General features: G+C 34.2%; 4 protein-coding genes across 4 annotated transcripts; 1 reads left to right on the top strand and 3 right to left on the bottom strand.

Moving 5' to 3' along the window:
- Positions 1-1,432: 1,432 nt before the first annotated feature.
- PHYBLDRAFT_163330 (hypothetical protein) lies at positions 1,433-2,920 on the top strand (the record flags this gene model as incomplete). Its single annotated transcript, XM_018434776.1, has 5 exons — positions 1,433-1,508; positions 1,858-1,896; position 1,977; positions 2,095-2,197; positions 2,765-2,920. 5 exons carry the CDS (start codon positions 1,433-1,435, stop codon positions 2,918-2,920), a joined length of 375 nt encoding a protein of 124 aa, XP_018296251.1.
- Positions 2,921-3,351: 431 nt separating this feature from the next.
- Positions 3,352-3,934, bottom strand: PHYBLDRAFT_163329 (hypothetical protein; the record flags this gene model as incomplete). The annotated part of the gene is made up of 2 exons (XM_018434775.1): positions 3,352-3,456; positions 3,500-3,934. The coding sequence occupies 2 exons, from the start codon at positions 3,932-3,934 to the stop codon at positions 3,352-3,354; spliced, it is 540 nt and encodes a 179-aa protein (XP_018296250.1).
- An 896-nt stretch (positions 3,935-4,830) lies between these two features.
- Positions 4,831-6,918, bottom strand: PHYBLDRAFT_80174 (hypothetical protein). Its single transcript, XM_018443564.1, has 6 exons — positions 6,655-6,918; positions 6,420-6,546; positions 5,931-6,302; positions 5,778-5,853; positions 5,639-5,654; positions 4,831-5,456 (listed from the first exon to the last, which is right to left on the bottom strand). The coding sequence occupies exons 1-6, from the start codon at positions 6,722-6,724 to the stop codon at positions 5,113-5,115; spliced, it is 1,005 nt and encodes a 334-aa protein (XP_018296249.1). The 5' UTR covers positions 6,725-6,918; the 3' UTR covers positions 4,831-5,112.
- A 4,513-nt stretch (positions 6,919-11,431) lies between these two features.
- On the bottom strand, positions 11,432-11,779 carry PHYBLDRAFT_107449 (hypothetical protein; the record flags this gene model as incomplete). Its single annotated transcript, XM_018427997.1, has 1 exon — positions 11,432-11,779. A coding segment is annotated over one exon (348 nt), but the record flags the coding sequence as incomplete, so codon positions are not given.
- Positions 11,780-12,115: the final 336 nt, after the last annotated feature.

Genomic DNA, 12,115 nt, shown 5'->3' with positions numbered 1-12,115 from the left:
TGACTCGGATTTAAAGTTTTTTTTTTAAAAATAAATAAATAAATAGAATAGAATTGGGTCTTAACACGAGTATATAGTTTTTATTCTTTTCATAGTTGAATACTTCTTTTTATCTCTCAATCTACTTGTGTTTGGTAGAATTTTACATTACAACATCTAATCTACAAATACCCTTTTATTAGATATGCTGTATAATCAGCTATTGCGCTATTTTTATTTTGCGTCAATAAGATTTGAAAATATTTTCAAGAAATATCCAAATTAATACAAGTATCCTTGTGTTTTTATCAAGTCAATTTCTTGTATACGGACAGTAATGCTGTTAGTATTACTACGACCTGAAAGAAATTTCTAGCAGTTTATACACCACCTTTATAATTTTAAATTTACTTATTTTGGTAATAAAAATAAGTTCGTGTAAGAGAGATGAAGAAACACGCCGCTTTAACCTTGCCGATAGTGTAAAAATATTGGGCTATTCTTAATACTACGACTACTGGTAACTCACGTTTTTTTTACTGACGAGTAATAACTTATGTTCGCGTTGTGCTGTATTGCATCTTGGTAGATAGTATTTTATAACAACACAAAGACATATATATATACTTGAAGAAAAGATAACGGGCTATTCAAAATCAAGTGCCTAAAGCAAGTAAATAAAAATAGATTTTTACTTCCTTACTTGTACACAAGATGTGGGTCTGTCCCCACTGCGTTTCAAACAGAAATATTATAGGAAAATTTTTATGGGTAGCCAATAGTGTTTAAGTGCTAGCAGCGACATCAGAAGTAATATTTAAAGGCTCCTCTTTGTTCACAAATACTTCTTCTAAGATATATATATATATGTACTACAATTATATCACCATACTCCTTGTAATAAAACCCTCGGGGTGGTTTGCTAGTTTTGATTTGTAAATTTTAATAATAATCACAAATTCACACTCATATCAATATAATATATACCTATATATATATACAAGGTGTAAACCATTATCACAAATACAAATACACAATATAGCATAATATTTATTTTCTATTTGTCTATTTAGATTCAATTTTGGAATCTTAAATCTTGTGTGAAATCAATAAAGCAAATAAAAACACGCACCCCCTTTATTACCATAGCAGTGAGAACATAGATCTGGTTTAAAAAAAGAAAAGAAAAGTTGACATGTAGGGTACTATCTAAGTTTTCTTCCTCGTCTTCTTTTTCTTTTTATAAAGTTTAAACTAATATACAAATCTGGGTTTGTGGCGTTATACTGACCACTCTACAAATGTTAGTATCGAATAAGAAACAGTTGTTAGTCTCGTAAAACACCAAATAATGATTCTATAGAGAATAAAGAGTGCTGTCATTTTTTTATTTTGAATAAGTTCCATGCTTTTTGTTACCGCTTCTGCTTTCTCTTGCTTAGATTTGTGAAATATGTGTGTTGAGCCGAAAAGAGTAAACACAGGCCTGGGTATGATGCTTGATACAAGGTTCCTCAAGAGTATCCGATGTATACAATATGTATACATATAGGGATATATCATATATGTCATGAGAGTTATAATAATAATAATATATAATATAGTAGTAACGGTAACCAACCTCACACTAATACTTTATCCAAAAACAATTGTATCAAGAACACAAGATGAAACCAACCCAGCTTTAGTATAAAGTCCATGATTATCTTTTCAGGTTTTTGTTCTGGAATCTTTGCAAAGCCTTGAAAATATTTTTGCTGTTGTTGTTGTTGTTGTTTTTTACTGTATTTAGTTTAAGGGAATAAGCAAGATAATTTTTGTTAGTAATGCGTAATTTTTCATAATATTATTTTAAGCCAGATATATACACAAATAAAGATTGTTTAAAGCTTGTAAAACTTTATATCAATTATACAGGTATGGTGTAGGAAAACAAGACAGATAAAGGGGGAAAGGGGAGGAAAAAGTATAGCTATATTTTTTTAAGATTATCATAGGGTAATGTTTGTACATGGGGGCTGTGTATCGTACGAGAAACAGACAAACCTTGAAATGCGATTTGAAAATGTTTTATATATATTTTTAAAAATAAACTACATGTAAAAATATGCATAGATATTACCGCGTCGGTTGCTCGGTTCCTTGGTTAGTTAATAGACCAAAAGATAACGAATGGCGAAAATCAGCATTGATGTGCTATTTGAATTTGAAGTATAAGGTATAGAAACAGAGAAAAAGTGTTTATTGGCTATTAGTATTCTTTTATTTACCCATCTCTCCACTGCAAAAAAAAAGTGGCTTTCTTGGGACAAGAAATTCTTGAATAGGATTTAAGCACGTTTTTTTTTAAAACTGTAAGAAAGAAAAGATAATATAAATACCAAACAGAATTCAATACTTCAAATACAAGGCGTTTTAACTTCTTGAAAATTCTTTTTTATTCTTTGTTCTTTTATTCTATTCTTGTTTTGTTAATATTTACAAATATAGGTAACTAAATTCAAAGGCGCTATAAAGCTCACTTTTTAGCGAAGACGTGTTTTTTTTATATAAATTAAAAGTCATTTGTTTGTAGATAATTCTAAACTCCTGTTTATTTTCAATCGAAATAAAGGTCATACAACCCCAGGTTACTTTTAAACTGACCCACAAAAAATAGAATAAAAGAATAAAAGAATGAATAAAAGAAAGGAGAGAAGGAAGAAAAGAAGAATAGAAAACAGGGCAAAAAGATACAAAGAAGATTCTTTGTTTCCATGGATTCAATTCTAAATTGTATTTCGAGTTATTCTTTTTGGTATCTGAGCTTGTAGCTATCAATATACAGCACAAGATAAACACTAAATTCGCAATGAGTATCAAATCGCCTTCCGTTAAAAGTGGTGACAGTTTTAGTAATATCTATACCAGTAGAATGAGATTCGATATGGTATCCTACTAATACAAAGGTTTCCAGGAACCCATACTACACTTATATCTTATATAGTCCAGTTAAAAGAAAGAAGAAAATAATTCTCACATTGACAGAATATTCTGCTACTAGTTTTAGTTTGTCATACCATACAGTTGCGATCTTTCTTTTAAAAGATAAAAAAAAACTGATGTAATGGAAAGAATAAAAGCAATTGATAGTGACAAGGGTTTTGGTTAGTTTAATAGGAGCAGTAAATGTATGTAACGTGTCTGCAGGAGAAGAATACAAATAAGATGTATATACTTATAAATTATGTACTATTGGTATTAGGATTAAATAATTTAATTAAAGTCTTTATTTTATATACAATGAATATATGTATAATAGAGAGCTGTTTAAATTTGAGGCGTATCCTTTCATCTGATGCAAGCCCCCTTTTTTTCCATTTTTGAATTAATTTATGCAAAACCATCTGAAACATCTGTTTTTAGTAAGTCGAATATCTTGATTTTTCTTGTTTGAATAAGAAATATCGATGATATTTTGCAAGCATAATCATTAAGCTATATAAAGCCCAGTTTTTTCAGAATTCTAATATTTTTCCACTCTTGCTTCTGTTTTGGACATGGTATATATGTACTGATCGTGTCTAGAGCCAACATATGGTCCAAGCAAGCTGCTTGTGATCCCATCAGGAGTAACAATAGACTGGTACTTCAAAGCATGCATGTGCTTCCAATCATTGTAAAAAGCTTTTTGAACTTCATTACCTTGGCTTGGTCTTGATATTGCTTGCATAGTACCATCAATGAAACCAACAATGTTTGGCAGTGCTGCGCCTTTGTCGTAGATTGCACTTGCAAACCTTTCCAAGTTTTCCGGGCGAAATTGCTTAATATTGAATTGAAGTCCCCATTTAATCTGGTTCATAACAATGCTCTCAAATCCTCGGCAAACTACAGATACATTGCTTTCACTCATTCCAAAAAGTATAGACATGTCACCTAAGCGTCTTGGAAAGCTGTACCGATTGAGTAACATTGCAAAGCCAAGGTTCTTACGGACTTGTATACTTGAAAAACGGTACACATGATCCAATCCGAGTGCTGTTGTTATTCTCTCAATTTCACCCAAAGTGAAACGAAATAGATATATACAAGTACCGTCACTCAAGAGATTTAGGTTTAGTTTGCTATATCTAGCTCTCCTGGCTCTTCTAATCTCTTGAGGTATGGTTTCTTCTTCATTCTGCTGTTGCTCTTGCTGCTGTTGCTGTTCTTGATGTCGTTGTCGTTGTTGTCTTCGTTGTTGTCGTTGTTGCCTTTGTTGCCTTTGTTGATGAACTTGGGCGTGATTGCTAATGTTATATTCGGAACGATCGGTCATTTTATTTTGAATTTAGATGATCAATTTGAGAATAAAGAAGTTGTTAGAGAATGAAGCTCATGCATAATATTTTCACAAGCTATATTGTTGACGCAACATGATGGTACACGTATGGTGTATCGGAGAATAAATTTAAAAGAAATGTTCCAACTTAAGTGCCTTTTTTGGGCGTAGATACAAGGCAACTTTAAACAGCTCTCTAATATAATATTCATGTGTTGCACCGATTATCAGGCTCCCGTTGGAACAAATAATGTGTTCTCCAATGAAATTACTACAATGTAAAAGGGAGATGACTGGATGATAAAAATGAGCATATTATATACAAATGTATATCTATATATGTATATGCATTTCAAATCGCGTCGATTGATGTGAATATTTAAACCAATCCGCCTAATTTGGAAAAATGCTATTCTCAACCAAAGCCTTTTTTTTATGGCTGCTTTACTTTTCTAAAGAAAGATACCACTCTTATTCTTAATATTAAAGTGTATAGTACATACATATAAAGTGAGATATAAATTGTATGTTTTTATATAAAGAAGTTAGAATTTTAAACATTTACAAGTATTTATTTATTTTTGCTTTAATGATATAATAATAATAATATAATAATAATAATGATAATATATAAAAGACATGGATATTCTAATAGTAATATTTTGCCTAAAAGCAAAGTAGAAATGAATAAATGAATAAATGAATACCATTTGTATGTGTATTCATCAAGAGAGAGAGAAAGAGAGAGAGAGTATTAGCATGCTGTTGGTAAGGAATATGTGCGTCTGTATGTACAAGGTTCAAGATGTTTTGGTTTCTTGATGATATTCTTAATCGTCGTCAACGATCGGCGAAAGCACATTTGCTATAGGAATACGTGTGTATTGGATAGAAGGGATAGACACTATGGAAGGTATGGAGGGAATGAAATTTGTAGAAATAGATTCATTTGAAGAACCAAACACAGATCTACGAATGGGTGGCAGTTGAGGAGAGGAGCAGGTGTTACCAGAATCTCCAATATTGTCTGTATCGATCATCTTTTGATTTTCTGTACGTTTTTTCGTCTTTGGCGCAGTGTAGTATTTATCAGACGTTCTCTTATAAGAGTTTTCTTTTCGAATTGATATCTTGATTCCCTGTCTTGCAAAGCATCTCGAGAGCTCTGTCGAATCTAAAAGAGTGAGCAGTTTCAATGAAGTACAGATATTGGAATAAATGAATATTTGTAAAATTCGAATACAAAAAAGAAGAAGAGGGTTAATATATCATCCACCGTAAACAAGAAAGAAAAATTTGCGCAATTTTTTTTTCGCACAACAATAATCTGTCTTTTTATTTTCTTTCGAAACTTGCCCGTCATTCCGGGGAACTGTTCGTTTAGGCAAAGGAGTAATTTAAAGAAAAGGTTAGTGTTATTAACAACATGGAGCTAATGGTCGTTTAGATTCCTGAACAGGATCTTAGTGGGCTTTCTATATTATTTATTTATTACCTTTTTAGCAGAGTACACCGTAAATGGATTAGAATACATCTCAGTCTGGATATTTGTACTCATTGTGAATGGTTCTCTACCAGAAAGAAGGATATGATAATCATGGTTAACAATATATACCTCACAAAGATCTGGTCTATATATTTCTGTTACCCTGCTGCTAGGTTCATAAGCATAAATTTGAGTGTAAATCTACCGTCTGTTCGAACAGACAGGTCATGAAAGATAAAGTAAACACCCATTTCATTGTTAGGATTCATGAGATGGTAGGCGTTGGAATTTATAGATCCAGTTAGATTTCGTAGGAATTGGGGTTTGCGCAGTGAAATAACGCCCGACATCGAGCCGGGAGTTTGGGTTTGGGTTTGTATTTGAATTTCTCTGTCTTTTCCCTGTGTAGGAGTAGATGGGTGTGTTGTACCAGAAAGAGGCACCGACCAAGGTGCATACACAACACTACGATTCTCAAGCTTGTTCTCACAATAAAGATCGCATTGAACAAGGAAGAACATTGAATCTGATGGACTAAATTATTGGTGTCAATAATCCCAATCTTAATACTGCTATCGTGTTTTCTTATTTTCTTAGAGGATTTTATGTATTATTTTTAGCAATCTCTATTTATTTTTTATATTCCATTACCTGACTCGGACAATTTCTCCATTGTCTTGTTCAACAAATAGTTGAAGGATAGGGGGTGGATCGATCAGACGTCTGTCCTTTTCACCGAATCCACAGCTTCGTGCTCGAATAGGATTCTGGACTACAACTAGTGTAACGAATAGTAAGAATGATAGTAATTATGATAATCAATTCATCAATTCAATGTATAGAAATATAATTATATATCTGTATAGACTTCTATTTATTTATTTACCAAGTCGATATCTTGTGTCCGTTCGACTGGCTCTAGGAAGTCCAAGAGGTGGAGGTGGTCCGTTATTCATAATGTAACAATGATGAGATTTGCTGTGGCGTAGTAATGTGCAGTAATGTGTAATTGAATGAGGTAAAATGAGACAAAATGAATTCAATCAGGCAGTCGAACTTTCTGATTCTTCGCTTTTTGTTGTCGTTGCCGTTGTTACTCTACAAAGGAAAGAATGGTAGACAAGGTAACCCATTCAAAACTCAACATGTAATATACCAAGTCCTTTTTATATATGTTTATTTTTATTTATTTTTTATTTATTTATTTATTTATTTTCACTTTAGGTTTAACCTGCATTTTGGCATTTTCGTGCCCACCAAGCTGAATTCAGTCACGTGGTAAACATGATCTGTAGCTCATAGTTGCACGTTGTACGACCATCGTCATGGCTGTGGTTGAGACGCATCGGCCTAAATCATAAAACGAGTACGCGACACAACCACTTAAGCCGAGGGATGAACAGTATACATTTTTTACAGTTGAAATTGTACACAAGAATAGTAATTGCAGTGTAATAAACAAAATAAGAATAAAAAAGGGAAAATGGAGGGATATGAAGAGGGAGTTATGCAAGGTTTCCAGGGGCTTATATCAAACAAAAGTGCTTTATTGTACCTGACAATTCTGTAGTCAAATAAATCAGCAACCTAGTGTCTCTAACAAGTCTTCCTTTCTCTCTCTCTCTCTCTCTCTCTCTCTTTCTTTTTTGATCCATTGGTTGGTTGCTTAATATATATATATATATATTGGAGTAAGGGCTTGTTATTATTATTCAAGCTTGGTATTCAATCCTGGCCTAGGTGGTAAAGCCTGTTTTTCGGGTCAAGATATAAAAGAGAACACTACGGGAAAAAGGGGTGTTTTTTGTAATTGTGACTTCATTTTTGGCCTATAATAATTAAAAAATCACCAAAAAATCAAAATGAAACAGAAAATTCCACCACCACAAAAATTGGAAGCCAAATATGGTAGGGTATGGTACCCAAACAATATTATTGGCCTAGAGAATTTTTCTTTCTATAATTTCGTGAGTTGAATATTTTTTCTTCCAAATAAAGGAGGAAAGAAGGTTTGGTCCTACTTCAAACTTTTTTGATCACAACAAAAAGCTGTTCAAGTAAGACAAAACATTGAATAAGGAAATGCGGAGGCTGTATTGTGTAATGAAAAAATAATTCTGTTAAAATTTGGTAAAGGCAACGATTTTCAGCATATAAAACGACTTTGTCAAAATTTCAAATAAGAAAAAATATACGATTTTTTTTATTTCTTACATAATATTAGTAAAGAATGTCTAGCAAAGACAGCCTTCTAAGGCACGACTCAACCCAATGAAGATATAAATATATACACATATTTTTTTTAATAAGTTACAGCTGTAATTTCAATTATTTGCTATTAGAACATACCTCTTTAACTTATAAAAATAAGGCAAACCGAGAGAGAATGACTTAGCATTTTTTTTAAAGACATTTCTGCGAGTTTCACCATTGGTATTAAAAGCCAAAAGACCAATGAGAATTTTTTAAATCGATTTTGAATAAGTGTGGGATTACATCCTTCGCGTTGTTTCTTACTCTACTTTACCAGCAAAAGTTTGTTCATTACGTGTGTTTACATATAGTATATTATCTTTTTAGGAAACGTGTCTATATATTCTTGTTTTTGAGGTATATATAATAAAAAAGCAATATTGTACTTTGTAATGCAGTTATTCATCTTGGGTCTCATTAGCTGACAATTAGCCTTTTCATCATCTGGTCAAAATGAGTTGAGGTAATACCTGCACACCTAGTTTACAAAGTAATTGAATACTAACCATCTTTTATTCATTTTTACTTGTAGAGATTCTAACTTTTATGAAATTCATCTCGTCAAACTCAAAGGTAAGCTTTCATTTGACTTATATTTTTAAACTGGAAATACTCATTCATATTTATATTTTACTAGATTGCTCTTGTACTCCACTATTACGGGTGCTCTTAGGTGCTTTTGTCTTCAAGAATTATAAGGGATATAGACTCCATGACCCTATCTTTAGCTTAGAATAACTAGATTTAATTTATTATATATTTCTGCTCATAAATTATATGGTGTAGCTATAGCTTAGCATTTTTTTCTACTTTGAAACAAAAAATAAAAACCAATTTATTTGAAACACAATTTTTTTTGAACCATTTTTTTTTGAAAACGCATTTTTAAATCCGTGATTTATTTCGATCAGAATTTATCGCAGATAATTGTATCTATATATGGGCATGTAAGGTACATCTATATTCCTACACAAGAAATTTCTCTGGCGGTTATTTGTTAAAGAGCGGAATTATAAACTAATCCATAACAGGCAGGAGGTGAAAAAGTGGGTAGGCGAAAAACACCCAACTGGACGACCTCCTGAGCGGACCCCCAGTGAACCCCCGGAAGCACCTCTTTTTTTCCCGTAGTGGAACATTTATGAAAATGAATTGGAGATTGGGTAGATTACATGCATTTGTGTCTATATATATATAAAAATATAGTTTTCTTTTTGGTCTGTGATATCCTGTCATTCCAGATCTAGATTGTTCTTTTAAACACCAACATAAGATATAAATATATAATATAAGAATATGTTTAAAAAAACTATGTGTGTGTGTGTGTGTGTGTGTTTTGTTGTTTGTCTGGTTATGGAATGATCAAGAAGATAATACCCACAATAACATTTCGTGTAGTACACGATGGGCACAAGGATGAGAAACCTACACAATGGACTTTGTACAGACAGAAACAATTAGAAGTTCTCTTTTCCTTTTCTTGGCTAAATGGTCATACACGATAAGCTCAAGACGCTTATTGTTTTAAACGGCCTCGGTTGGACTGTCCAATAAACAAATCACCATCAATGCATACATAAGTTTATTCATTTTGTGTGTGTATCAAAAATAATAGATTTACTTTAGTCATTTATTAATAATAAAACACCAAATCGTTTAATTAAACTCCTATATGAACGCCCGTTGATTCTCAATTCGAGTCTGTCCATGAGCGGCATGAACATTCACCCAGGTACAGCTGGTGACATCTTCAGCCATTGTTAAAAGAAAAAAGTACATTGTACTATGGCTATCCCACTCCATCGGAACAATGTCATACAAAGACCAAGAAACCTGTAATTTCGTGTGTATTTGTAAAATAATGAAATGCATTTTTATATATATATACAAAAGTCTATTTCAGAAATAAGGTGCTTATTAATTGCTTATAATTTTTATTCAGTGTGTGTATGTGCTATTTAATCAAGTGATAAACACAAGAAGCTTAGAGCGTGTCCAAAAGAATTGATTAGAGTTTCAAGAACGAATCTATGATATGTATATGTATATGTATATGTATATTATTATATATAATTTTATTATGCTTATCGATGAGAGCAATTTTTTTTTGTTTTTGGAGAAAGGGAAAGGAAGGGAAATTATTGAGCTTCCAGGTTCGACTGTACAGAAATAGATTTGAATCTCGATAATCCTTTTCTTCTGCTTCTTCTTTAATTAGTATAATTATTATCAGTTTTCTTCTTATGATTATGATTGTGATTATGATTAGAATTATAGTTGTTTTGTTTTTTTTACAAATCATGCCCATACTGGTCTTCCATTTCCAGCCGGTGCACTGGTTGATCTCTCTGGTTCAATGCATTCTCCTCCTGCTACTGTACCAGGATCTTTTTCTCCGTCATGGCTCAACGATCGCGATGAATTATCCACAAATTCTGGTAATGGCTTATTCACCTCGCTACTGTCCCTGGGTGCCTGTGTTGGTGGAGGAATGTTCATCTTTGGTGCAGAAGCCTTTCCTATCCTATCACCTGTCACACCCAATTGTCGCAGTGTTTCTGACAAAGCTCCCATACTAATTGACAGAAAATATGGAACACGTATATTATAAAGTTTAGTGCCCTTCTTTGTTTACCAACATACAAGACCCGATTTTTTTTTCTATATTTTTTTATTTGTTTATACCTTGCGTAAAACATTTGTAGTCGGAGCCGAATCATCTCGTGGTAAAGATCCTGGACTGAGCGGCTGTTGTAGTATCCCTGTCGCACATTGCGAACAAAAACATAGAATTCACAAACAGCAACTAGCCTATCGCGGCAGAACCGATCGATGCAAGCCCAATCGTCAAAGTATGAAACCCGGAACCGGTATGACAATGGCACGCGAGGGTCTTCCCGGCCACACGCCTGACAGCCGCGGAAAGTAGCGACTTCAGCACCATTTAAACGTTCCCACAGCATCGTTTTGGAAGCAGAGATCTTGAGTGGCACATCTGTCATTCGTTCAGCTTGCTCGGCTGCATATCCTGCTGGGGTTTCTTCGATAAAGCACGTATTCATAACAATCGCCTCATTGAGTTTCCGGACCGAAAGTCGTGAGTTTGGTCCAAAATGTAAACAGGAATCAACACCCTCCCGCTGACTGTATTTTAGAAACGGTACAACATGGATTTTGTTTAGAGGCACACGGTCAGCAGTCTCGACAAACTCAACGAACATGTCCATTAGCATCGGATCCACACCCATAAGCGAGTCCTCTTCACTAGGCTCCACCGCAAGTTTCTCTGGAAACAAGCCGGCCAAGTCGCGTACAGCTCTCTGATCGGGATCATGCAAAGGTCGCTGGTCAGGGTTGCTTTGATCGCGGGGTTTGTCTTCTTCTTGGGGTTTCTGCTCATCCATAGTCGACATCATTGTCCTCAGTTCATTCAATTGGAGTTCTTCAGTTGACAGGCGCTCTTGTGTCTCGGTAAGTTGTTTTCTGAGGTGTTCATAGGCCACCTCGATCTTGTGCTTCTCTCTCTTTTCGTTAGCCACCATACCATTGGCTTCCTCAAATAACTTGCGGGACAATTCCTCAAGTTCACTCTCCACAGCGTCTTTGGCCAGCTGAAGTTCAATAACCTTATCCACCTGTCCGATATACTTTTCATTTAACTTTGCCATATCACTTCGGAGAGCAGTCAGCTCTTGCGATTTCACCTGGACACTCTGGCTGAGATCGTTGGCCGCTGTGCTGAGCTCACGAATGGTCATCTCATGCTGTTTGGCCCGATCGTTCTCTAGCTTGATCTTATCACGGAGTTCTTTAATAGCCCGCAAGCCTGCCTCCTTTTCCTTTTGCAACTGCTCGACTATTGGAATAACTCGGTCGCACAAAGCACAGTACATACTATGCTCTGAAACCAGAATATGATGGCATGGACAGTCTGATTGGTCGTTTGATATCTCTTTATTTTTACTATTGCTATTATGGTCTTCTGAGATCTCTGGCAAAGGAGCTGTCAGGCAGCGCTGAAGAGTGTGTCTGTTGCTGGTGGGAATCAAAAAGAGATCAGGTGGAACGGCATCTTGATGTCTGGGTTCTTTTGT

This window comes from Phycomyces blakesleeanus, assembly GCF_001638985.1.
Source record: "Phycomyces blakesleeanus NRRL 1555(-) unplaced genomic scaffold PHYBLscaffold_3, whole genome shotgun sequence".
Lineage (NCBI taxonomy): Eukaryota > Fungi > Mucoromycota > Mucoromycetes > Mucorales > Phycomycetaceae > Phycomyces > Phycomyces blakesleeanus.
The sequence above is the reverse complement of the archived record's forward strand: the minus strand, read 5'-3'. Positions and strand labels throughout refer to the sequence as shown.

Bases quoted from the DNA above. Each gene is read 5' to 3' on its own strand.
- PHYBLDRAFT_80174 (XM_018443564.1), bottom strand. From the start codon at position 6,724: ATGAATAACGGACCACCTCCACCTCTTGGACTTCCTAGAGCCAGTCGA. The intron at 6,547-6,654 runs GTAAATAAATAA...TCGTTACACTAG, and splicing joins GGACACAAGATATCGACTTG to TTGTAGTCCAGAATCCTATT. The intron at 5,854-5,930 runs GTAACAGAAATA...TCTTTCTGGTAG, and splicing joins CTTATGAACCTAGCAGCAGG to AGAACCATTCACAATGAGTA.